General features: G+C 42.6%; 1 protein-coding gene across 1 annotated transcript; it reads left to right on the top strand.

Annotated features, from left to right (window-relative positions):
• Window positions 1-540: 540 nt before the first annotated feature.
• On the top strand, window positions 541-24,191 carry vwde (von Willebrand factor D and EGF domains). The gene is made up of 31 exons (XM_030750103.1): window positions 541-643; window positions 2,065-2,255; window positions 3,630-3,861; window positions 4,596-4,670; window positions 5,214-5,443; window positions 5,892-5,981; window positions 6,251-6,398; window positions 7,096-7,310; window positions 7,508-7,581; window positions 7,678-7,951; window positions 8,135-8,331; window positions 9,884-10,743; window positions 10,996-11,132; window positions 11,761-11,925; window positions 12,941-13,045; window positions 15,147-15,261; window positions 16,420-16,670; window positions 17,894-18,113; window positions 18,433-18,570; window positions 18,725-18,937; window positions 19,212-19,598; window positions 19,758-19,853; window positions 19,966-20,061; window positions 20,144-20,239; window positions 20,351-20,446; window positions 20,677-20,772; window positions 22,212-22,307; window positions 22,394-22,489; window positions 22,763-22,858; window positions 23,645-23,742; window positions 24,114-24,191. The coding sequence occupies exons 1-31, from the start codon at window positions 568-570 to the stop codon at window positions 24,126-24,128; spliced, it is 5,274 nt and encodes a 1,757-aa protein (XP_030605963.1). The 5' UTR covers window positions 541-567; the 3' UTR covers window positions 24,129-24,191.
• The last annotated feature ends 147 nt before the right edge of the window (window positions 24,192-24,338 follow it).

Below are 24,338 nucleotides of genomic sequence, written 5' to 3'. Positions count from 1 at the left end.
TTGAAGGAAAAAATACAGGAAACATATACTGGTTATAGCTTATGGACTGTGATTACATTTTTGAACTGGTTTTGAATTGTTATCCAAACACATATATTTCTAGTTATTTCCTGATGTGTCACAGACGGCTCATGAGGGAAAATAATTAGAATATTATTTGACAAATAATGCATCAGTCATGAGTTGCAGCACTATTCCGATTAACTTTGGTCTTTCGACATCTGAAATAACCCATTTGCACTCGTGCAGCTCGGTGCAGACTTGTGCAGCGGTTTGGGTCGTCAGCAGGTTTACCGCTGATGCCCCTCCTAACACACTGTAATGCTGCAGCGTGCAGCAGTCTAAGGCCAGCCGCTGCGGTCCGGCATCTCCGATCAGCTTCTGCTTTGAGTCTGAAGCGCCTCCGGATTCCCTGCTGCTTCGTTTGTTTTCGGTCTGAGAGCAGGGGCTGCGCTGCTGTCGCTCCGGGCAGAGAGAGGAGGGGGACCTTTGGCAGAAAACGGTGCCAGTCGCGCTGAACGCTCGTGCTGTTTGGTGACAGAGTCGCGTGCTGGACGCTTGGGGACGATGAGACGTGAAACTCTGTGGAAACTTCTGCTCTGTGTTGCGTTTTCACTGCCCAACGCAGTGCGCGTTCAAACAGGTAAGCTCACTCCTCTGTGGTATTCAAAGACACCAGGCAGAGTATTTAAATGTAACTGAATAAAACCTGCGCCATGTTTTCATATTTTCCTGCACGAACAACTTTTTAGAGTATTCTGTGTTAAGGAGGATGTATGCTGTTTTATTAAAAAAGCAAAAACCCAGCAAACTTTAGTGTTGTGCATTAAAGAGCCGCAGGATTCCTTTAGCAGAGCCAATAGGAAGCTGACACCTTGCCATCCATCAGAAAGCTGGTGTCCAAGGCCACATAACCTCCAAGTGTCCCACATGACGTTTTCTGCACTCAAGGCTTCCACTCCTACAGGCAGACAGGATGTGGATTCTCTGAGTTCCTGCTCAGCTGATGAGGACTATAGTGAGCAGGTGTTGAGTATTAAGGATGCTTGCTCTGAAAGCTCCTGTCCTCTCTTTCAGCAGCTTGTCTGCCTGTCACTGCCGTGCAGGCTCTTTCAGGATATCGCCTTTCACTCTGACCTTCAGGTCAGGAAACTTTACTACAGTGCCCATAAACAGGCTGGTCCTTCTCTTCTCTTCTCTTTCCCTTTATTGGGGGCACATCTGCCTGAATGTTTAGAAAACAAGCATTTGCCAACACCCCCACCCCCTGTGAAAAAAGACAGAACTTAGGAAAACTAGTACATGTTGTATTTCAGCTGGTGTCTTTGCATTTTTTTTTTTTACATAAATAAAGACATTCCCATCACAAATGAATATGGAAAAAGGTGCAAAAAGTCACCACAAATTAAACGTCTGACCCACAAAATTTCCTCAGGGAGGACCCCACGTGACCTTCTCAGCAGTCAAATAAAACCTACACCCAGGCCTGTCTGTATGCTTTCATGGTCCCACTCTGAAAATGGGAGACTGTTTATGAAATGGCTGTAATTTCTAAACCATTAGTGCAGCACTGTTGGTAAATACGTTGAATTAAAGCTAAAAATCTGCCCTTCAGTCACATGTTGATTGTTTGATTTAAAATCCACTGTGGTGGAGGCAAAAATTACAAAAATTTCATTGTCCAAAAACACACACACACATGCATATTTCTTTTAAAAGAAAGAGCTAATAAGTGGATTATGCATACATGGTTGCAACCATGTGTACTGGTTCACGATAATCTCTATTTTGTGGACATCTGCTTTAAACTTTATGAGACAGTGATGCACAAACCCTGAGGACAACCCAATCCTAGATTGGCTCACGATGTCCATAGAGTGGTATTTATCGGGTGTGTTATCAGCTTTGAAATGTTTCTGCTGAACACAGACCAGCTGGAGTGTTGATGTCCACAATGCAACATTTGGCCAGCAGAAAGCTTTCCATATACAGTATATGATCATTGCTCCTGACAGCCTTGGTGAGGATCCAGTCCTTATGTTGTCTCTCTGGCTGTGCCTTCAGTGCTTCCTCCAGAGTGTGCGCCAGGAGGCCACTCGCTCCTCCAGAACCCCTACCGTAGCGCCACCTTCAGCTCCAGCTGGCTGCAGCAGTCGGCCCTGCAGGACTTCATCTGTGACCACTCCCTCACACCGGGCTGGTACCAGTTTCAGATTTTTGACAAGCCAGCCAGTATGCCCACCCAGTGTGTGGAGGTAAATGATGTTCTTGTCAAAGATTTTTCAAAGACAGTCTCATATTTAAGCTCTCAGTAATATTTATTTGTGCTGTAAAGAACCTTTCTGCTGTTTTTGTCTGATTGTAAATCTTGTTCCCTTCATCCATCATCTTCCCAGGCGACCTTTGATTTCCATTAATTAGATTTTTTTTATACAAATCATTTAGCTGACTCCTAACATTGCTGGAGTTATATAATCCAAGACAGTGTGTGAGATTGTGACTGTGAGATATGTTAAATCTACATTAGAGAAGACCTATTAGGCTAATTTCCAAATGCATATTTTTATTCTTGGATTCTACTAAAGAAGCTTTGCATGAGTCACAGCTCAAAATAATCCTTATTTATATTATAGATAAGCCCATCAGCTTATCAGCTATCTGAAAAAGTCTCTTCCTTTAAGCCGGCTTTCTTCTGACTGACTGCACCTCTCAAACAGCAGGTGGGTGGGACTGCTGTGGGGCTGAGATAACCATATTAGGGTTTTCCACTTTAAGTGACATCATAGAGATCCAAGAGTCAGAAAAACTGTCTGAATCTAAGCATTTAGAGCAGTTTGAACCCTGACCTTTGGGCTCACAGGGATTACTTGTACTTATGCTGATTTAATTACTTGAAATATTCACTATGTTGAATATGAGCTACAATCACTGTAAAAATATATGATAGAAAATAAGGAAAACCATGATAGGTATCATTGAAGGTTAATCAATAAATCTGCATTTAACTCCAGTGCAATATTTTCCATACGGTACAGAACTGAGTTAAACTCAGGCATGATCGACTGCATACTGTATTTATGAAGGAGAATGCAGGGAGAGATGGAATGTGTCTCATTTCTTGTGGGTGGTCTGCTGTGAACATGCAGGATCTATCTGAATGGATAACTAGAGGAGTGGAAGGAAGAGCAGATCGCTGTGAACACATTACATAATGCAGCATCCTTACGATGATAAAGGGTCAGATCTGTCAAAGCTGAGAACTTTTTTAAAAGAGAATTAAAAAAGTTCTGTTTGAGCATTAGTACAAAGTTATTTACACCTTTTCACTTTTTGACTGGTTTCAGTTTTCATTTCTGTGCCTGTTGTTTCAAATTCAGGTTTGCAGATGATGCAGTTTGTGCCAGTTGTTGCTGATGATCGAATTTCTGTTTTTCTTTATTCCTGTCATGTAACATTGTGGCTTCCTCTTGGGTGAGGTGTTCCAGGCATTTCCCACCAGGAGGAGGCCCCGTGGTAGACCCAGGACACGCTGGGGAGATTTACTCTTTTTCCTCTGTTGTGGAGGAAAATAATGATCAGAATATATTAATATTAATATTTCCTGCCCCACTGTGTTTCCAAACATCTAGGTGAACCACTGTGGGACTCAGGCTCCAGTGTGGCTGTCTCTGGGTGAGGGTGAGTCCCTGCCGGGGCCTCTGGAGGTCAGGCAGTTCACGGCCTGCGCTGCCTGGCAGTTCTTCTCGAGCAGCAGCAAAGACTGCTGCATGTTTCGCATCCCGGTCACCGTCCGAAACTGTGGAGATTTCTATGTTTACCTGCTCCAGCCCACGCAGGGATGTATGGGCTACTGTGCACAGGGTAAGTCACTTCAGTAAGTGTTGTGTGGCTTTAATATAAAGTGTGATTCTTATGTACATACAGTCCTCAACAAAATTAAGGGAAGACTCGATTGTAGCAGTCAAGTCAGTGGCAGTCGAGCTGTATGGTACTGGGCTGTGAGAGGGTGTCATGGGGTCCTTTACTTGACCTCCTGACACCCTCGTGGATCTATGCACCACTAGGTTACCAGCTCTTGCAGACTTTAGAGACCTACCAGTTTGTATTCAATAAACATCTTAGGTATGCATTTAGTGTCCAAGCTATTGAATGACTTATAAATAATAAGCAATACTTCAATTCTGCATCTTAGCGGAAGTCAGTGCTGAGTTTTAAAGAAGATGGAACAGAAACTGGTCACCTGGAGGCGTTTTTATGCTCTCGTTGTGTCTGTGGGCTCTCTTTCTATTTCCATAATCCAAAGACATAATTTCCAATTCTAAATTGTCTGCAGGTGTGAGAATGAGTATGAACGGTTGTCTGTCCCTCTGTATTAGATGTGCGATAGACTGGGGGCCTGTCCAGGGCGCGCCCTGTCTCTCACCCAGTCTCAGCTGGGATAGGCCTCATTGTTTGATCACATGCTCATCACCATATGTGACAAGCATGTGATTATCCTGCGGAATATTTGAATAAAAATATTTTCTTATTTATGAGTGTGCAGCTTTATAATCTTTTGTAGGATACAGCATACATATTCTGTGGGAAATACAGAGAGATGTCAGACTCGTTACCTGCGTTGTCGCCGATCTGCGGCCCTGGCGAGGTGAACGTCGGGGGAACCTGTAAAAGTGAGGATCCCGCTGCTGTGTTTTTACGGCCTTCCCTTGTCTCCTCATGTTAGGTCAAACACCAAAACATTCAGGAGGTCACGGAGGTGCCAAGTGGTCAGGAATGCAGCACTGCTGCCTTCATCGGTGCTCTTAATGAGCTGAGCACATGTCCTGCCGTCTGCTGGGCCCTGCTTTGTGAATTATGCCAAGGCAGGTTTTAGGGAACAGGCAGAGGTGGAAATGAGGGGAAGGATTCAAATAATGATATAAAGTTCCACAGCTCACCTTTCTATTTAATTCCTTGCTGCTGTGGGATGTCTGTAATTGTTCCTGCCTTGAAGCGCTTTCATCCAACAGGCGTCCTGTGCAATTAATGGAGGACATTTTAAAAAAATAAATCAAAATGTCAGTGCCAATTTTTGTCTTAATTCACCTTCCCTGAGTACTCTATGACAAGCTGCTTTTGCAGTATCAGGTTTGTGGTTCTGTGGCCATATTACCTTTAATGTTACTCATCAGGCCTTAATAATCTGCCTCCTCTTTCTGCTTTTCCACCATCAGCTAACCAGCCCCCCGCTCCATCAGTCCCAGTGATCGTCTCAGAGGTAACCGGTAACACCATCTATCTACAGTGCAACTTTGAGAGCAGATCGAACAGCTCCCTGGGTTATGTGGTGGCCTGGTCTCGCCTCTCACCTGAGGGCAGGAAGGAGGAGCTCAAACAGGAGACCACCATCCAGACCTCTGCCTTTATCGAGCTCGATGGCTTCAACCTCCGATTAGGAGACAAGGTGTGCATTTGGTGAATAGTCCCTTAAAGAGGCTTGATGTAGGCAGTGTATATTTTTATTTATTTTAGTGGGATTCCACTCGTGATTCTTTTCCATGTCAAACCTGCTGTATAAATCAAAGATGTGGCTCCTGGATGTCTAAGGCAGCAGGAATTATTGACGCCTGTCAGCATGTTGGTTTTTTTTACTGTGAGCTGCTCGTGTGTTTAACCTGGCCAGAAGCCTCTGATACAGTCAGGAGGGTTTTTCCAACTTTCCAAGTTTTTCTTTATTGCCATGATATTTGTTTAGTGTGGTGCTGCCAAAGCCTGTGGTACACATGTTTGTTAGAGAAAAGGAAAGGGTCCCTACACATCACTAAATACCACACTATATTACATAATTCTCAGCTTTAAAAATCCACTAAAAATAAAAGTAATATATGTGTACCTCCCTCGCTCTGCCTCAGATTTACTGCTCCAGCTCCAGTTTCTTTTTGGACTCTCCCAGTGTCCGGGGAACTGTGGTGGAAAGTCAGGAGTTCTTTGCTGGGATCAGGGTAAATAATATTTATCTGACATTCACAATCTTTGTCTCTCTTGATAGTCTTTTTCTAGTGATCTATAGTCTGCAGACATATAAGTTTTGGGCAGAAGTTACAGTGTTTTGAGTTTTCTGCTCATGTAAGTAGGATGAAAAGACAAAAATGACATCTTCAGACATTTGCCTCATTGTTTATCTCACTATAACATCATCCAACTCTACTAAAGAAGTATATGTAACTGTCTCCTCCTGGATGAGTTGGTGATGAAATCCTGTTCTGTGCAGTTGAGGCCAGAGGTGAGCAGCGTATCTGAGGACGGCAGACTGTATGAGCTGCTGCTCGAGAGCACGGTTCCTGTTCTGTGTCCAGAAGGGTCTCCGTCTCCTGCAGAGCGGTGCGCTTTGACCCTGCAGCTCCGCACAAGCAGCGAAGGTGAAAGAATTACAATGTGCATTATTGCTTTCTAATAGCACAGGCTGTACTGTAGGCAGCTTCCAATTAACATTAAGGCAGTTTTAACGCTTAAAATATCTCAATAATATTCTTAATTTGCAATAGTCTCTCAAATGATCCAGTATATGCACCGACAGTTAAATACAGAATATGTCATGTTAATTCAATGCCATGTAATGAGTCTAACTTTAAAGTAAAAATATTATTTATTATTATAATAAAAGCATTGTCAATAGTAACTTGTATCTGTGCATGGATGTATATCATTCTGCTACATGTTCACTGATATTGATCAAATTAGTTATTGAATTTTTTTCCTTTATATACATATGAATTGCTGATGGATGTCACATTAAATTACTTTACAAACTGTGATCTATTACAGCTCCTTATTCCAGACATGCTGGATATGTGGTGCCTCAGTGAAGTGCTGCTCCCTCCCTCATCATAAATCCTGTATCTGTACATAGAAATAAGTAAATGTTTGGAGGAGCTTTAATTGTGGTTTGAGGCATATTTAACCAAATTTACTCACCGTCATTTATTTCAGCCCACAGGAAAGGCTCACATAAATCTGTAGAAGTAAACGATAGGAGGCAGGGGCTGATTATTTTTTACTCTTTTTTCCTGTTTTGTAATCATTCAAATGAAATGAGCGTAACTCGTTGTGTTGCAGAGGACGGTTTGCCGGGTGCCGATCTGTCCCTGTCCTCCTGTGTCGTGGATCTGTCCCGGGGTCCCTGTAGGGAGGGGATCTGTAGCCGGGCTATTATCCACTTCAGTCCTGTAACTGACTTTGTTAAAGATGGCAACAGGACGACTCAGATCTCAGTTAAACCCATCGTCACACAAAACTTTCTCTGGAATGGATACTCGCCAGAACCTGTCCAGGTAAACACATCAGACTGCTTACACACAACTCTATCTACACATTTAGATAACTGCACTTTGTAGTCGTCCCATTTAATCATCCTCCTATTTCTTAATACTGTTTGTGTGTGGGGTAATTGTTGTGTACTGTGTAATGTAATCATGTACTCTGTGTATTTTATTTTTAAGAAGGAATGAAATTGATCTCCAACTTTCAGGTAACAGTTAAGGATGTTACCCCAGCCTACTGCTACTCCTTCACTGATCCTCACATCATCACATTTGATGGCAGGTATTGATAGCAAACATAATTCTCCTGATACATGTGGAAGCTTTGAATTGTCCATAATAAATGATGACTTTTCTGTCTGGGTTTTGCACTTTACAGGTACTACAACAACTACCAGATAGGCACCTTTGTTCTGTATAAGAGCCGCTTTTGGCCCTTTGAGGTCCACGTCCGCCAGTGGGAGTGCGGCAGCATCGTGCATGCCGCCTCGTGTGTGTGCGGCTTTGTGGCGAGGGACGGGGGAAATGTGATTGCTTTTGACATGTGCGATGGGGAACTGGGTGAAACCGAGCCTCAGCTGTCTGTGAAGAACAGAGACTTCAGTAAGAGGGGCATCCGGATCACAGAGTCCTACCAGGGACGCAAAGTCACTGTGAGTGACGACGAGTCTACAACTGAGACAAGTTCACGAGCTGTTGCATTTTTAGGTTATAGTTATGGAGGTGAACGGTGTCAGTGATTGACTGATGATCTTTGATAAAGGTCCAGAAATCTGTCCAAAAAATGTAGCCATCTTTCCTCTCTGCTTTTATTCTGAATCTCTGAACTTTTGCAGATGACCTTCTCTTCTGGAGCGTTTGTTCGTGCCGATGTGTCTGACTGGGGGATGAGTCTGACGCTGCGAGCCCCCATTTCAGACTGGAGTCACACCGAGGGTCTGTGTGGGACCTACGATGGACAGCCAGACAATGACTTCCGCTCAGCAGGGGGTGCCAGCCTGGAAGATCTGCACGCTTTTATCGCTGAATGGAGGTCAGTCGTTAATGTTGTTAAAGGTGTAACAATAACAACAGCAACCTGTGAGTGCGGGAGCTGTCCAGCTCTGCGGGAAGAAGAAATCCTCAGGAGTTATCCAAAATGGTGATTGGTCAACTTTGTTCGACTTATTTGGATGAATGAATGAATGAATGAATGAATGAATGAAGAAATTTGGAGCTCTGCAACAATACTATCAGCAAATGCGCCACAAAAGAGTTTAACTCATCATAAATATTTTGCTATTAGTGCCATTCCACCTCCATATAAAATGGATGCAATGAAATTTTAGATTCATATATCAAATGTCTTTCTATTTATTTTTAATTTTTTTTTTTTAAAGGCCTGTCCACCCCTTTTCAGGCCCTTTTTTTTCCCACACATTGAAATTTGAGACAATGTTTGATGATAAATATCCCCAAAACTATTAAAGATAAAAGATAAAAAATTTTCACTGAATCAGAATCTGTAATTTGGGTTCATCACAAAATGTCTGAGTATTGGCTAGTTAGAAAAAAAAAAAACGGTGAATCCTGTAAAATCCCATAATTGAGCACACGCTAATAAAAAATATTCACATTGCAGAAGACAATTAGTTACAGTTTCTGAATGGTAAATAGTCACATTTACCAATAACACAAAATAAAACATGTAGAATAGTTTTTAACATGAAATTCTTTGTCACAGAAATGAAGAAAATTCAACTTTCATGCTGGATTGAGCAAATATGACAAATTATACCACAAAAACAAAAATATCAGTAGACGGTCTGATCCAAATACAACACAGTTTCTGAGAAATACATTTGTTTCTAATTAATAACAAACAAAATAATATTTTTGTTAAATATATGCCTGACATTTCCACATATCTGAGATGGTTAAACAGACGTGATTAGAGATGTTTAGTGTTTAGGAATTTCAGGGAATTCTTGTTCGGATCATTTGACGCGAGGTTGCAGGAAGTATGAGAGGGCAAAGAGTCTTTTTCTTTCTTAACTGCGTTCTCGATGACAGGACATCTGACCTGCTGTTGCAGGTTTAAATGATTGCATTATTGGCCTGTAATTGTTTCCATATCATTAATCAAAATGTCACTTTTGGGTACATTTTGTGTGTTGTGTCGATTATTTTTATGCTTTTGGCGTGCTATACTGCTGTTTCTACACTGTTTAAGATCAACTGTCAAGCGTGGGACTGCAGTTAGTAGGCTATAAAACATATGCTTTATTTATGTATGTATTTATGAAGCTTTTTTAATTAACCCTCACACATTTGAGGTGGCTCTAGGACCCTTGGAGCGAAGCATTTTCTTCAAAGTTTTGTTCACGTGGTGAGGGTAGATTTTTAGCCAGCTCACCTGGACCTCACATCCCAAAGACCATCAATGTTCAGGTCAATGTGCTGCCAATCACAACCTCAACCAAAGCAGCAGCAGCAGGGGCCATACTACAGTAATTGTTGCTCTGATCAACTTAATACAGCCATGAAGAAAACAGCTGCCAACATTTGCTGTTTCTTTACTGACATATTTTCCTTTTCTCTCTCAGGTTACCTCCAGGCAGCAGCCTGTTTGACACCATGCCATCCCATATTAATACACCGAATTCTCACAAGTTCTGTACCTGCCAGGAAGAGATGCCCCACTTCTCATCTCCCCGGGCACAGTCTAAACCAGCTGCTTCCAACTCCAGCTGCTCTAATCAGGGCAATGTGCGTTTCCCCAGTGTCATCCCAACTCTGGACGTCACAGCTGAGTACATCACCTCTGTGGAACTACTCAGTGAAAATGAAAGGGAGCCACTGCCTCCAGATCATTTCAGCCAAAACATCCACATTCAGCTACGTGAAAGAGGCTCGAGAGCCTCAAGAGGCAGAGTTTCAACCTCAGATCATCGCCGACAGCTCAGAGGCAGGCGCAGTGCCCAACGTTTCATTTCTAACTCCCCGCATCAAAGTCTCAGCCAGTCTGATCTGGAGGGCTTTACCTACTTTTTCCCAGAAGACCACGAACCAGCAGTTCAGCCAGATTCTTCCCTAACGTGGCCCACACCCTCTGGCCTCAGTGAGCAGCAGGCCCAGGCTCGGTGCTGGCAGACTGTGGCAAACTCAAGCATAGCGGTCGGTTGCAGGAACCTGCTGAAAGAGATAATAGTCAACCGTGCTGTTAACATGTGCGTTACTGACCTACAGCTGAAGGATGATGAGTCATGGCTGAACGCGACGGTACCGCTGCTGGAAAACGAGTGTGAGAGGAGACTGCTGGAGGAGGGGGAGGGAGAAGAGGAGTACCAGGATGCTGCGGCCATCCTGAAGTGTCCAAATCTGTGCAACGGGAATGGCCAGTGTTCAGAGTGGGGCTGTGTGTGCTTCCCAGGATTTGGCTCATATGACTGCAGTGTGCTGTCTGGTAACGCACTGAACATACATCCACACTATTTATCCCAGATGGATCATAATATTGTAAAACTGGCCAACTGGCAAGGCACAATGTTATAAGGTATCTCTGTGCTTCTAGCCTGGTTTTAATACAGTTATCAGCTGCTTGCATGCATTTATCTTCCATTGGATCTTGATGACAAACTTATGATCATGAAACATGTGGTTTATGATTTGGACTGAACTTTATTGCTCATATGCGCTTTTTGTTGATGTTGTGAAGACCAGATCCCTGAGATCACTAAGCTGGAGGAAGACGGTCTGTGTGACGTCCATCAGAGAAACTGCACCACCATCCAGATCCAAGGCCGAGGCTTCAAGGACTCCTACGAGCTCAAGTGTGAGTTTGTTAAAGAAAAGGTACTTTTGCTGCTTCTGTTTCCTTTTATTCATTTGACGTACACATGTCTTCTGTAGTAGTATTGGGGTCAAACGTTTCCCTTTGACAAAAATTTTTTTTAGGGTATAGATTTGCTGCTATATGGGAAGTGAGTGCACACACAGTAACAATATAGCAAATTAACAGTTAATCTGTAGCTTTTTGTTGCGGTAATAATGTGTGGGGCCTCAAACACCTGCACTTGTGGATGCATCAAGCTGTAAACAAAACAATGACACAGCTGAAATGAAGAGTTGCTTATTAATACATCCTGACATGTAATGCAAATCCAATATTTCCTCACCTTTTAGCATCTTAACTGACAGATTTTGTAATGTGTTTATAATATGTGTTATTTGGCTTTTAGTTTGCCTCTAAATAAGTGGCAAAGCTGCACATTTTGATGAATGATAATTACAGCAGTTGATTCCTGTAGGCAAACTGATATTTTTTTTTTATATTTATAAAAATTTGATGGCTTTTTCATCTCTTTATCCATATGTTTTTTTTTTTATTTGAACATTACCATACTCTGTTATATCTCTCTCTCTTTTACACCTCCTACCACATATGACTTCCTTCTTCTTCCCCTCTTTGTCTCATTTCCAGTTTGTGGATGGGGAGTGGGTTCTGGATGAGCCTCACTCTGTGCCGGCCACCTTTCTGAATGACACTGCTTTGGAGTGCCAGCTCCCCCCGGAGGACAGCCGGGTTTCTGCAGGCGTGGATTTGGAAGCGCTGACCAACAGTCCTCTGGCTCGCTGGCAGATCAAAGTTAGTCATGTTTCCATGTTTCTGCAAAGCACACTGTGAAATGAATCCATTCGGTCCTGCCTGCCTGTTTCATACTGATCTTCTGCCCCTCTTACAGCTTTTGCTTGTTGTTTTCAACTAATAATAAATATGAAACTCTGTTCTTATGTTCTGAGCTATATAACAATCTCACAATAGTTTAAATTTGCTGGATGCAGTTATGGAAAGAGTGCACAGATTGCAGCTGGAGGTTTAAGCTTGGCTAAGAAAGAAAAATAGACTCAGAAGTGTAAAACAAATAGTTTGGTTACGCAACTGCCAAATAAATGAAGCAAAGCAAGGCCTGGGAATATGTTTCCACAGTTTGATTTAGTGGATGTGAGAAAATGAGCGCTGCAGTATTTATTCCACAGTGAGATCACATGAGAGGTCAGATTTTTAGACTACATTGAAAATATTTATGCTTCCATTCATTTTTTTTTTCCCCAGTGGGAGCTTAAAGTACCCACTGCTAAAATTAGGCCAATTAGGCCACTAACTTAGTGACACCTGTTTTTACATGCAGTGCATGTGTCAGAGCTTCAGGTCCCGTGGAGGAGGAGAAACCTGCAGGGTTGTGTAGAAAGCGTGGGTGTATTTATTAGTATTTTCAAATGTAAGAGCTGTAATTTGAAGCCAGTATTCATGTATGCTTGACCACCACCACTCACCATTTTTTTTCTTTTTATTTGTTCTGTTCTGGCTTTGGTTCTGGTTTTAAACTGGCACACGTTGTGGTCTTCTCTGAGTTTAACGAAATCGTGTCGAGCCCAAACACAAGTGTTTTTTTTTAGGCTCACTCAGAAGAGGCCATCTTTATCCTCTGGAAGAATTCCCACAGCAGCGGTTTCTGTGGTGTGAACCGTGGGAAAATCCAGAGGAAAATGGCCTTTTGGCTAAACGACCCAGTGTGTGTGATTACCGTTCTCCTTTCTTAGTTTATGTTTTAATGCCTTTTCCCACTGCTGCTCAGTAATCAAGCTTCTGTTGATGACAGGTTTCCAAAGATGGTTACAGCTACAGCAACGCAAAGATACTGACTCTTTACGACGGAGCCTGCCAGACGTGCACCCTCAGCACTGAAGTCCTCTGTACCCTGAGGGTGAGACGTCTTTATTGATGATTTTAATTTCACTAGTTGGAAATGGAGTGAAATCTAATATGTTTTGATCTTAAGCTGCTTGACTTCATCTGTGACACTCCCAGCTGCACACAGAGTCAGAGTTACCCACTCATTGTTTTTAGCAAAGCTCAGACACAGATCCAGGTCTGCCACAGGCTACAGAGTGCAGACTGTGGGTGGCATGCACGTGTCTGCCGCTTTTCCACAGCCATTAGTCTATATCAAATGTTTAGTACTTTTTTCCTCAGAGAAAAACTTCAGCATAACTGTCGATGATTTGACTTGTCATTTCATCACAATTCAAAAATGTGCAGAAGTCCCATCTGCTAATAACATGCAGGGAGGATTTGCTTCTGTAATCTGTAACTTTAATTTCTTTCCTGTGGCTGTTGTGCTCTGTGCTGCACCCCGGGCCCACCAAACATTTGCCTGTGCCTGCAGCGGAGGCACTGCTGCCAACAACAATTATGTGAATGCGGGTGTGAAGCAGAAAGTTGCTGGAATCAAGCGCGCCTGCCCCGGAGAGCAATTTGAGCCACGGCTGTGCTTTGATGCAGGTTATAAAGCACTAACCTGTGATTCTGCGAATCTTCAGCCTCTGAAACGTCTCTGGTTGGACATGTGAAAATATTTTTTTGCTACTTCACAAAGAATTTAAAGCCTGAATTTGAAAGATTATTTTATAAATTGACTGTAAACACACTTTTGTTATTCAGCCAGATAATTGTGACCATGATGATGTACATCTGTATTATTTTACATGATGTGGGCTCCTCAGCCACTCTGTTGGTGCACATTTCTAATACTCCTGCTTTAGTCTCTTTCCCTCTTTTCTCATTTCCACATTCCTGGATTTCACTCCTCACGTCTTAATTCCTCCTGCCAGAAATGTGAAGAGACACAGGGAGACAGGAAGCCAAGGCAACAGGCACTTCATCAGAGACATTCTGGCCTCAGAGGTTCATTTTAAAGAGATGTTAAAAAAAAATATGATGTGTGGCACATTTTTTTTTTATAGCCAAACTGCTGCTGATCTCAGATGTAAGAGTGCGCATGACAATTCAGAACACAGTGCAATATCCTTTTTAATAACACAGTAAGTTTGATCATCTTAAATAACTGAAACAACATATCGATAAAAAGGACAGAGTGTTTCGAGTCCTCCTCCTGCCACGGTTTGTATATTCCTGTCGTGCACCCCGCCTCTCTGAAGGTAAAAACACACCTAGCTCCTCTGGCAGCCTCCTCTGCCCTCCAGATTCATTTTAGGAATCGAGACATCATTTGACATGGAGCACTAAGAGAGATATCCAGGTCACAGGCAGGAGGACGGAGGATGGAAAAGGTGAGGAGGCACAATTGAGAAAGGCCCCTCTGTTTACTCGGCTTCCTTTGACGCTCTGTCCCACCCTCGTTAGTTTCTTATTCTGCATGTTCTCTTATCTTCTGTTTGACTTCCTGCTTTTTTTTTGTAATTTGTCTAAAGCTTTTTTGTTAAGCCCATGTGGTCCCTTGTGAATTGTAAAAAAAAAAAAAAAAAAAAAATAGGAACTATGCAGATGTTTTTGAATAAATATTTGTCATTTATCTATTTTTATTTTTATAAATTCTAATAATAAAGACGAGAATGAAGACGAGCGTGAGTGTGTTTTAAAAGCCTAATTTAAGTTGCATTTTCTAGTGAGTACATCCATCAGATCCTTGCTGCATATATGATGATGATGATGATACTTTATTGATCCCAAAATGGGGAAATTGTTGATGCTGATGCTGATTTGAAGCTACTGTTTGATTTGCACTGTGTTGCTATCTCAGCCTTTAATGAAGGGTGTGACTCCATGCAAAGTTACTCTCATCGTAGAGTCAGGCAGACACAATCAGGGCTGGACACACAATTAGAAAGGCAGAAAACAAAAGACAGGAAGCTGAGACCCACAATAACCAAAACTCAAAATCTTAACTAAACCTGACACCATGGGTGTGGATGGGGGGGGGGCTTTTAAATGACGTGTTTTGTATTATGAAAAGCAGTTTTCTGAAATGTAACTTTAAAAAATGTAAACTGTTTTTTGCTTCACAGGAGAAAACCTGCAATATTGATGGCCTGTGTTACCGTGAGGGGGAGTCCCTCCCCAGCAGCCCTTGCCTCACATGCCGTCCAGACTCGTCCAAACACACCTGGTCCATAGCGGAGAGTATGTGCACAAAATTATCAGGTTTTCGTACTCGGCTGGTTTTGCAGTTTGTTCACTTTCTGAAAATCAGCAGCGCCTGCTCTGATACTAATGCACAGTGTTGTACTGAAACTCCTCATAAGAGCTGAGGTTGGATAGTTTTGGAGCTGGAAGTCACTCGGGGCAGTTTTGATCATTTGTCAGCAGATTGGAGCCACTGAAGTCACTTCTGCCCCCCCCCCCGGCGCTGATATGAGGACAGCTTTACCTCATTGTTACACTTTCTGACCGACTTCACTTCTTCATCTTAAAGTAGGTCAGACGGAGCTCTCTCCACTCAAACCAAATGACAAAGTAACCAGACGGGAGTTAAAATGGTGATTATTGATTACGCTGATTCCATCTATTCATCAAGCCTTTTTCTGTTAAAACAAAAACGATAAACTGAAACTGTTATTTAAAGATAACCTTCCCGGGCCTGCAGAGAGAGCTTCCAGGACAGCGCCTGTGCTGACCTTTTACCCTGTGTGCTCCGCAATGTCACCACAGACCTCAAACTTGAACAGAAAGTAAACATCAACTTTATTTTTAATAACTGGCCTATAGGGTCATAGCTGGTGATGAGAGCTGTGTTTATATATAACGGAGCACTTTTCAGCAGCTTTAAATTGGCAAGTCCACAGTTTCCAAGCCCGACAGCAGTGATGAGGAAGAGCAGGAGCATGCTCATCATTTTGTTCCAGCTTTCATCGGGCTGTGAAAAGTGAGTTTGCAGATTCGACCGTTTTGACATTGGAGGAGATTCACAGTGCAGACGCACAAAGACAGGAGGGCATGATGGGACTTCCACTCAGGGATCTAAAAAATAACAACTGTACTGAAAATGATGGAGACGTGCACGAGACGATGACTTTGAATGCAAAAGGCTTGCATGATTATCATTAGTCACTAACATTTTCATGTTAATAATAGAAAAAATCCCAAAATGCTTTTCTATGAAAACCAACTCTGGCACAAAGTCTGCTAAATTATTACATCAACTCGATTTTTTTTTCTGCATAGTCTTTTTTTCTTACCTTTCCTGCCACAGTCTACTTTTTCATGCCCACCTTTTCATTCACTGCACCGCTCACTCGTAGGTTTATCTTACCGAGTCCCTCCTTTTGTATCTACCATCAGACAACGAGCCTCCGCTGCTCCAGTCGCTGCCCTTTCCTCTGCAGTCCTTCCAGGGGGAACATTTCATCTTCCAGCTAAATGCTCGAGACCCCGAGGGCTCCACAGTTCTCTTCACCCTGGTATCAGGCCCTGAAGGGGCCTCTCTGTCTCCAGCTGGTCTGCTGATGTGGAAGGCCGAATCCACCGGCAGACACACTTTCCAGTTCGCTGTGACCGACGACTGTAACACGGAGACCAGAGCTTCTGTAGAGGCAAGGCTCTGCTCATTAATGTAAAGTACTGTTATTGTGGGTATAGATCTACATGTGGAATTATTCATTTAATCATTTAAATTAAATATTGTGTTGAATTTAGTTGAAAGGGGCTTTAGATCTATAAATAATCATAGGAGCTCTGCAGCGGGGGGGGGTTTAAGCCCTGCTTAAACAGCTGCTCAGCAGTTTGGATTACAGGACGGAGCAGGAAGGGAAACTTTGAAAAGAAATAAACATCTGGAGGATTCAGATAATGCAATGTTGGGGACGAGATCCAACAATCCTGCCTTTGGTTTCCACTCAAACCTTTTTCACATGTGGCAGTAAGCCATGACAGCGAGCAAGTACGAGCACCAGTTATTCTGAATGTGTCTGCGTTTTTGCTGCTGGTGGATTTTAAAATATTAGCAGTTTAAAAAGTCTCTAGTGTCATTGCTGCTTCTTCCCACTAGAGGGAGATCCTGGTATGTTTTGGGCTCAAAGCAGTACTCACTGAAAAACTGCAGGATGTCAGTATGTAGGCTAAAGCAGTTTTTATTTTTTCAAGTTGGATGTTACACAGCGCACAAAGGAAATGGAAGAACTGCTCACACATGCAGAAATATATTTTTTGTGGTTTTGCTTTATCAACACCTCTTTTTTTTTTTTTACTTGTTTCTATGATAAAGTGAAGAGGAATCATAAACATTTCATATATTTCCAAGATTTTCGTTGGCAAATAAATCAAATTTATGCAGAGTCAATATTCACAGTGTTGACCTTCCTTCTTCATAACTGGGTGGCATGCTGGATATCAGCAGTGCTTGAAGCTGATCATAATTTCGTTAACTTCTGCTTGTCCAACTGGTTTTGAAGGATTGACCATACCAAAAACATCCTCAAAGACCAACTTCTTCCAACAATCCAGGTGCAATTTGGTAACAATCTGTGCAGCAATATGTCACAAAGCTTGGGAATCATCAAATGAACACTTTGGATCGATGGACAGGAATCCAATCAAGGAACTATCCTTTAAAAGCAGGTGGACAAGCAGAAGTCCACAAACAGGAAAAACTTTTAATAGTTGACCAGAGTAGAGAGTTTTTATTATTCAGTTCAGGGTTTTTTGTTTTCTGATTTCTGTAACTACATCCATGTGTCACGCCCAGTGGGTCTGCAGTCACAAACCCATCTGACTGCAGTCCAAATGCCCAAATGATAAGAAGCCTTTTCCTCTCCAGGTGTATGTGCGCTCCTGCGAATGTCGGAACGGCGCTCCGTGTGTCGCCAATGTCAACCTGCCTGCCGGCAGCGGGGCATATGTGTGTGTGTGTCCTGATGGATTTACAGGGGAGAGGTGCGAGGTGGACGTTGATGACTGTAAACCGAACCCCTGCAGACTGGGTCACTGTATCGATGGACTCAACTCCTTCTCCTGTATATGCCCACCTGGAATGACAGGTAGGGGGCCACACATGGAGATTTAATCTTTTACCCGTGACCTCGGTTGGCACCACTATTATTTCTGCAGATTTCACTCACTAAGTCCAGTTCTGAGAATTGCTGTTACATGGCTGTGAGACACTTTTGGTTGCAGCTTTTGACTTTGTGTTTTTTGATTGAGTCACTTATTACATTCAATCAAATGCTTTAAATTAGTCGCTGGTGTTCAAAATGTGGGAGAAAAAGCAGGACCCACAGATGTCTAAAATAAAAGCAAAAACTGAAGCCGTGATATTGAATCAGTATTCCTGATTATAAGGTCTGATGTTGTTGTCAGGCCGTACATGCAGAGAAGATATAGACGAGTGTGTCTTCCAACCTTGTTTCCCTGGAGTGAGCTGTAACAACACAATGGGCTCTTTTATTTGTGGATTATGCCCACAAGCATACGGTGGTGATGGGAAAAATTGCAAACGTAAGTTTTTGTATTTCATTTGTTTCATTATAAATAATAGTCTCACATTAATTTAGCTTCAGAGACACGGGCTCGTGTCGGTTAACTTTCATAGCAAATCAATTTATAGTTTTAGATTAGGGAACATTTATGTTTCCGTGCTTTTGTTTTGAAGGTGGTGGAGATTCTCCGGTTAAAACAGTGGAGGCACCGGGAAGGGTACCGCAGGTTTCATCGAGGCCCAGACTGTTGGGGGTGTCACCGTGCACCAGAGGGCCGTGTTACCCGGGGGTGCAGTGCTTCGAGAGCATCCATGTTTCAGCAGGTTTCGTCTGTGGACCCTGCCCTCCCGGTGTGCATGGAAATGGCCAGACGTGCACGTCAGCAGGTGAGAGTGAAACAATTCATGCACCCTAGGCTTTGTGCACCATGCAAAAAAATAAAAATAAGATGGGTATTACAGTGAAAAATTAAAATGTGCACAATTTGCATCTATGTCTTTGTGTGATAGTTTTAAAAATATATATTTTTTGTGCAAGTTGGACAAATCTAAAGTTTTTTTTTCTGAATATTATCCAGTAATATAGAAGCTGAACGTTTTGAATAATGTTTGAGAATAAAGCCTGTATTTGTATTACTTTGTAAGTCATGTCCTCTAACAGCTCAGGGGACACTCACCAGTGGAGCAGACAGTTATTTTCACATCACCAGGTCAAATTCCACTTCCACCTCTTCCTCCTCAAACAGACGACCTCCTGACAGGAGGACAAGACCAGAAGCAACAAATATCAGGAGACTCTCTCCCTCTGACAGAAAAACCACTGCAACACAACAGGATCCAACCACAGTTGGAGCTTTTGCTCCGCCCAGCGGGGTGGAGCTGACCCCCAACCTCTCCACAGGGATCCATTGGGGGTCAGCAGCTCCCCGTGTGACCTGTGCTGACTCTCCCTGCTTCCCCGGTGTCTCCTGTGAGCCCACCGTCTCCGGGTCCTTCAGGTGTGACAGCTGCCCGTACGGTTACACTGGGGATGGAGTCGCATGTAAAGGTGAGGCGGTCTCATATTTAAGGTCTCATAAGTTATCTCATAATTGTAACTTATGGTCAAGGTGGATTCGGTTTAGCTGGTCTGTGTTCTCTGAACCCTCCGTTGGCCTGTTTTTGTTTGCCCAGCTGTGAAACATACTCAGATGTACTTTGTGTTTAGCTGTATGCAGGTATCCATGTGGGAGAAATATGGAGTGCACTCTCCCCAACACCTGCACCTGCAAAGAGGGTTACACAGGATACAGCTGCCACACAGGTGAGAGCGAGAGAAGTCTGGCAGAGCGTGAGCTCATTAAATCATGGTGCGGCTCACATATCTCAGGATCTGTTTATGTTTTTTTAAGGCTGACAGTTTTCTTTCCTCGCAGCTGTTTGTCGGCCTGACTGTAAAAACCGGGGGAAGTGTGTGAAACCAAATGAGTGCGAATGCCCTGCAGGCTACGGAGGCCCTGCCTGTGAGAAAGGTAATCTGGAGTCATATTCACACCAGTGTAAACACACTGCTTACAGAATACTGAGGAGCGCTGCTGGTTTGTTTGTGCTCAGCGAGCTGCGAGCCGCCCTGTCAGCATGGAGGAACCTGCCTGGCCAGAAACCTGTGTACCTGCTCCTACGGCTACGTGGGGCCAAGATGTGAAATCAGTGAGATGTGACTTAAGTGCTTTTGCAGTGTGTTTACATTTTACACAAACCTACATGAGGCATTGATATCAGTGCCCTTTGTTTAAATGGATTGGTTTGATTGTCTGTCAGTGGTGTGTAACAGGCACTGTGAAAACGGAGGCGTGTGTGTTTCTCCTGATGTCTGCAAATGCAAACCTGGCTGGTATGGACCAACGTGCAACTCAGGCAAGAAATTACACCTGTAACTAAGCATGCATTCACACTGCAGCTGCAGCTGCTTTCTGTTGAAATGTTAAAAATTAAGTGGCATGAAGCTGAATCTGACTTGCATATGAGCACTCAAAAAACATCAATGCTGCCACAGCCTTTTCATGCATGCATGCATGCATACTGTAAATCTAAAAGCCAATATGTTGGCTCTAAATATAGCTTTTTGTACCACATGTCACCTGCAGCTCTCTGTAAACCCATCTGTCTAAATGGAGGAACCTGCGTTAAGCCTAACGTATGTGCCTGTCCCAGTGGTTTCTATGGCTCCCAGTGTCAAATTGGTAAGACTGTGATGACAAAAACAACACAATGATTAATTTTGACACTCCACTCTGCAAAAAGTTATGGTTCAGCTTGTATTGGCACTGTATATACATTTATTATAGTAGTAATTAGAGAAATCTCTGGCCCTCCCTTCCCTGTACATTGTAAACAATGTTTATGTGATCCACTTGAAACTTAGTGGCTGTAGTGCTGGAGACACGAGCTAAGAACAGTGCAGAGTTTGAGGTCATTTGAATCAGCGATTATAATTTCTTCACTATCACCAGAGTTTCCACTACAGTGACTGCTGCCTGCTCCAATCTGTGTGCAGACACAGGGCAGTGACTCAATATAACCTTTATTTTTACTGAAGAGTAGAATGGGAGGCAGAGCCTTCAGCTTTCAGGCCCCTCTTCTGTGGAACCAGCTCCCAGCTTGGATTCAGGAGACAGACACCCTCTCTATTTTTAAGAGTAGGCTTCAAACTTTCCTTTATGATCAAGCTTATAGTTAGGGCTGGATCAGGTGACCCTGAACCCTCCCTTAGTTATGCAGCTATAGGCCTAGGCTGCTGGGGGGGTTCCAGTGGTGCACTGTTTCTTTTCATTCACCTTATTTACTCTGTCTATACTCCACTCTGTATTTAATCACTCGTTATTATTAATCTCTGGCTCTCTACCACAGCATGTCTTTTCTCTCCCCTCAGCCCCCGCTCAGCAGATGACCCCCCCTCCCTGAGCCTGGTTCTGCTGGAGGTTTCTTCCTGTTAAAGGGAGTTTTTCCTTTCCACTGTCACCAAGTGCTGCTCGTAGGGGGTCGTTCTGACTGTTGGGTTTTCTCTGTATTATTGTAGGGTCTTTACCCACAATACAAAGCGCCTTGAGGCGACTGTTTGTTGTGATTTGCCGCTATATAAATAAAATTGAATTGAATTTAACCAGTTAACATATAATTATTCCCAACGGTGCCTTGACAAAAAGCAAAGCCTGTTGACAATAACACCCCCTGGTAAAATCCTGCTGGTGGTGAAAGTTTGAACTTACAAAAAGCACATTTAACCCTAAAATCAAACTTTCCACCTCAAATAGATTTTTAGATGGACATAAACTGAGAGCTGGGCAGCAGGTTTTTACACCAGATACTCAAAGGGATTTGTGTCTCCACTTGTTGTTGCACTATGGAGCCACGCTATAGCTGTCCTTTTTCAAAACAGTTTAATTTACATAGATCATAACTTCACAACTGCCATCCAAAGGGCACTGAAACAGTAAAAATATGATTCACTGCATCTGTAATTTAGTGATAAAATAACCTGGGTTATATAGCTGTGAACAGGCTGGGAGCCTAGTTACAAGTAAACGTGGGTCACTGAGGCTTCAAATGCTGCAAAAGTTAGTGGAAGGTCTGTTTTCCAGGTTCACACTGATATCCTCACAATTTAATATCGCTCTTTCAGCTGTTTGCAATCCTCCTTGCAAGAACGGAGGCCAGTGTATGAGAAACAACGTGTGCTCCTGCCCTGAAGGCTACACAGGAAAAAGGTGTCAGAAGAGTAAGTAACATCACAGCCTAAATATTTGCAGTATTATTTAAAGTAATAGCCCACAATTACAGCATCTGGCTTCTAATTTGCTCCAGGCGTGTGTGAGCCGATGTGCATGAACAGAGGCAAGTGTGTGGGACCCAACACTTGCTCCTGCGCTTCTGGGTGGAGGGGGAAGAGGTGTAACATACGTGAGTGATGCAAGGACGCATTCGTACGCATAAAATACACAGACGATAAAAAATGGGCGGTTCCAGCTGCAAAAAAACATGCTTTTAATCAGCTTTGTTGCAAATTCATTATCTCAGGGCTTTGGGTTCTAATCCCTTCACCTACCTGTTCAAAACAAAACAATATATTTATATTTTCCCCCACAAAAATCCACCCTTTATTATTGCGTCCAGGTTATGGATTATGTCATCAAACCTGAGGTGTTCACGCTTCCCTCACTCTTCTTATTTTAGCCGTGTGCCTGCAGAAGTGTAGAAATGGTGGTGAGTGTGTGGGACCAAACACCTGCCACTGTCCCATTGGCTGGGAAGGCCTTCAGTGTCAAACAGGTGAGTCGTTCATCATATGTGATAATATCCTGCAGTAACAGCACACCTGCTGTTTTAACCTGTGTTCTTTGTAACACTAAGTGTGCAATAACTGCTGTTCAGTATCCATCAACCTTCCATCTTAAGAAACTGTTTTTGTATTTTTGTATATGTGTGTATATACATATGTTTATGTAAATATTTACATATTTTATTCTATACTTTTTATTTGATTATATTTGATTATTATTTTTTCTACACTCCTACCCGAAAGCTCTGCACAAGAATTCCTATGTACCCAAACCTTGCGTGTGAGTACAAATGGCAAACAAAGTCTTGAAGTCTTGGAGTCTTTAACCAAAACTACTGCTGCCTCTTACTGAACCCATGAACCTGATCCTCTGCCAAGGAGAGAACTGTGGTCTCCTAGCTCTCAGGAAGATACACACAAACTATTGGTTATTTTTATTATGCATTTTAGTGTTTTCAAATGACAATCAAACCTAAAAAATAAATAAATAACTTATAGGAAAAATGTGAATTAAGTGGATGGAGGTTGACCCAAAGGGTGTACGCTGGCTTAATACAGCTACACTCAGTCTGTGAATACATTCACAAATGATTCACCAGTTTTTTTGGAGAGCGCTAAAATATTTTTTTCACACAAAGACACAATAAACATGATCTTTACATGTGTCTTACTGTCTTTCCTGATTGTAATTTTTTACCAGGAATCAACTGTGAAAAGGAAGAAAATAAGAGATGTTTTTAAAAAAAAAAACCTTTAAATTCTGACTTTCTCTGCAGCGGTGTGCAAACAGCGGTGCCTGAACGGAGGGAGGTGTGTGCTGCCCGACTACTGCCACTGTCAGAGAGGCTACAAGGGCTTGACTTGTGCAATAAAGGTGAGATATGGGATCATAGTTTATACAGCCCTGTAATAAAATTATTAAACATCACTGATAACTCCTGGATTTATAGATTTATTAGATTTACCAGAGTCATAGAACAAAGCGTCATAAAGTAAATATTGCAAGAGATCAAATAAACATCAGGTAAAAGAAAACCCCCTAACTTAAAACACTGCTTTTTAAATTTTGAATCATATATATATTTTATGCTTATTTCAAACTTTTTAAAATTGCAAACCCCGGGCCCACCTGCAGTACTGTCATGGCCCACCAGGGGGCTGCAGGCCACATTTTATGACCCGCAACAAATTAGATATTATGTTACAAAAATGTATCTGAGACCTGAATTTGTCTTCCCTTCACAGGCATCACAAGCATGATGACGAAGGAACGGGAACAACGACTGAAGAAATCACAAAAGGCACAAAGAACAAAGAGCACCATGAAGAGTGTGTGTGTGTGTGTGTGTGTGTGTGTGTGTGTGTGTGTGTGTGTGTGTGTGTGTGACTGTGGATATCGGCATGTGCTGTACTGAGTGACTGTGTGCACATTAGAACACTAACAGAGGGATTTGACTTGTTGCACTTGTC

This window comes from Archocentrus centrarchus, chromosome 16 (genome assembly GCF_007364275.1).
Source record: "Archocentrus centrarchus isolate MPI-CPG fArcCen1 chromosome 16, fArcCen1, whole genome shotgun sequence".
Classification (NCBI taxonomy): Eukaryota; Metazoa; Chordata; class Actinopteri; order Cichliformes; family Cichlidae; genus Archocentrus; species Archocentrus centrarchus.
This window is presented reverse-complemented; position numbering and strand designations above follow the sequence as displayed.

Bases quoted from the DNA above. Each gene is read 5' to 3' on its own strand.
- vwde (XM_030750103.1), top strand. From the start codon at position 568: ATGAGACGTGAAACTCTGTGGAAACTTCTGCTCTGTGTTGCGTTTTCA. The intron at 3,862-4,595 runs GTAAGTCACTTC...GGAAATACAGAG, and splicing joins TATGGGCTACTGTGCACAGG to AGATGTCAGACTCGTTACCT. The intron at 19,599-19,757 runs GTGAGGCGGTCT...CTTTGTGTTTAG, and splicing joins GGATGGAGTCGCATGTAAAG to CTGTATGCAGGTATCCATGT.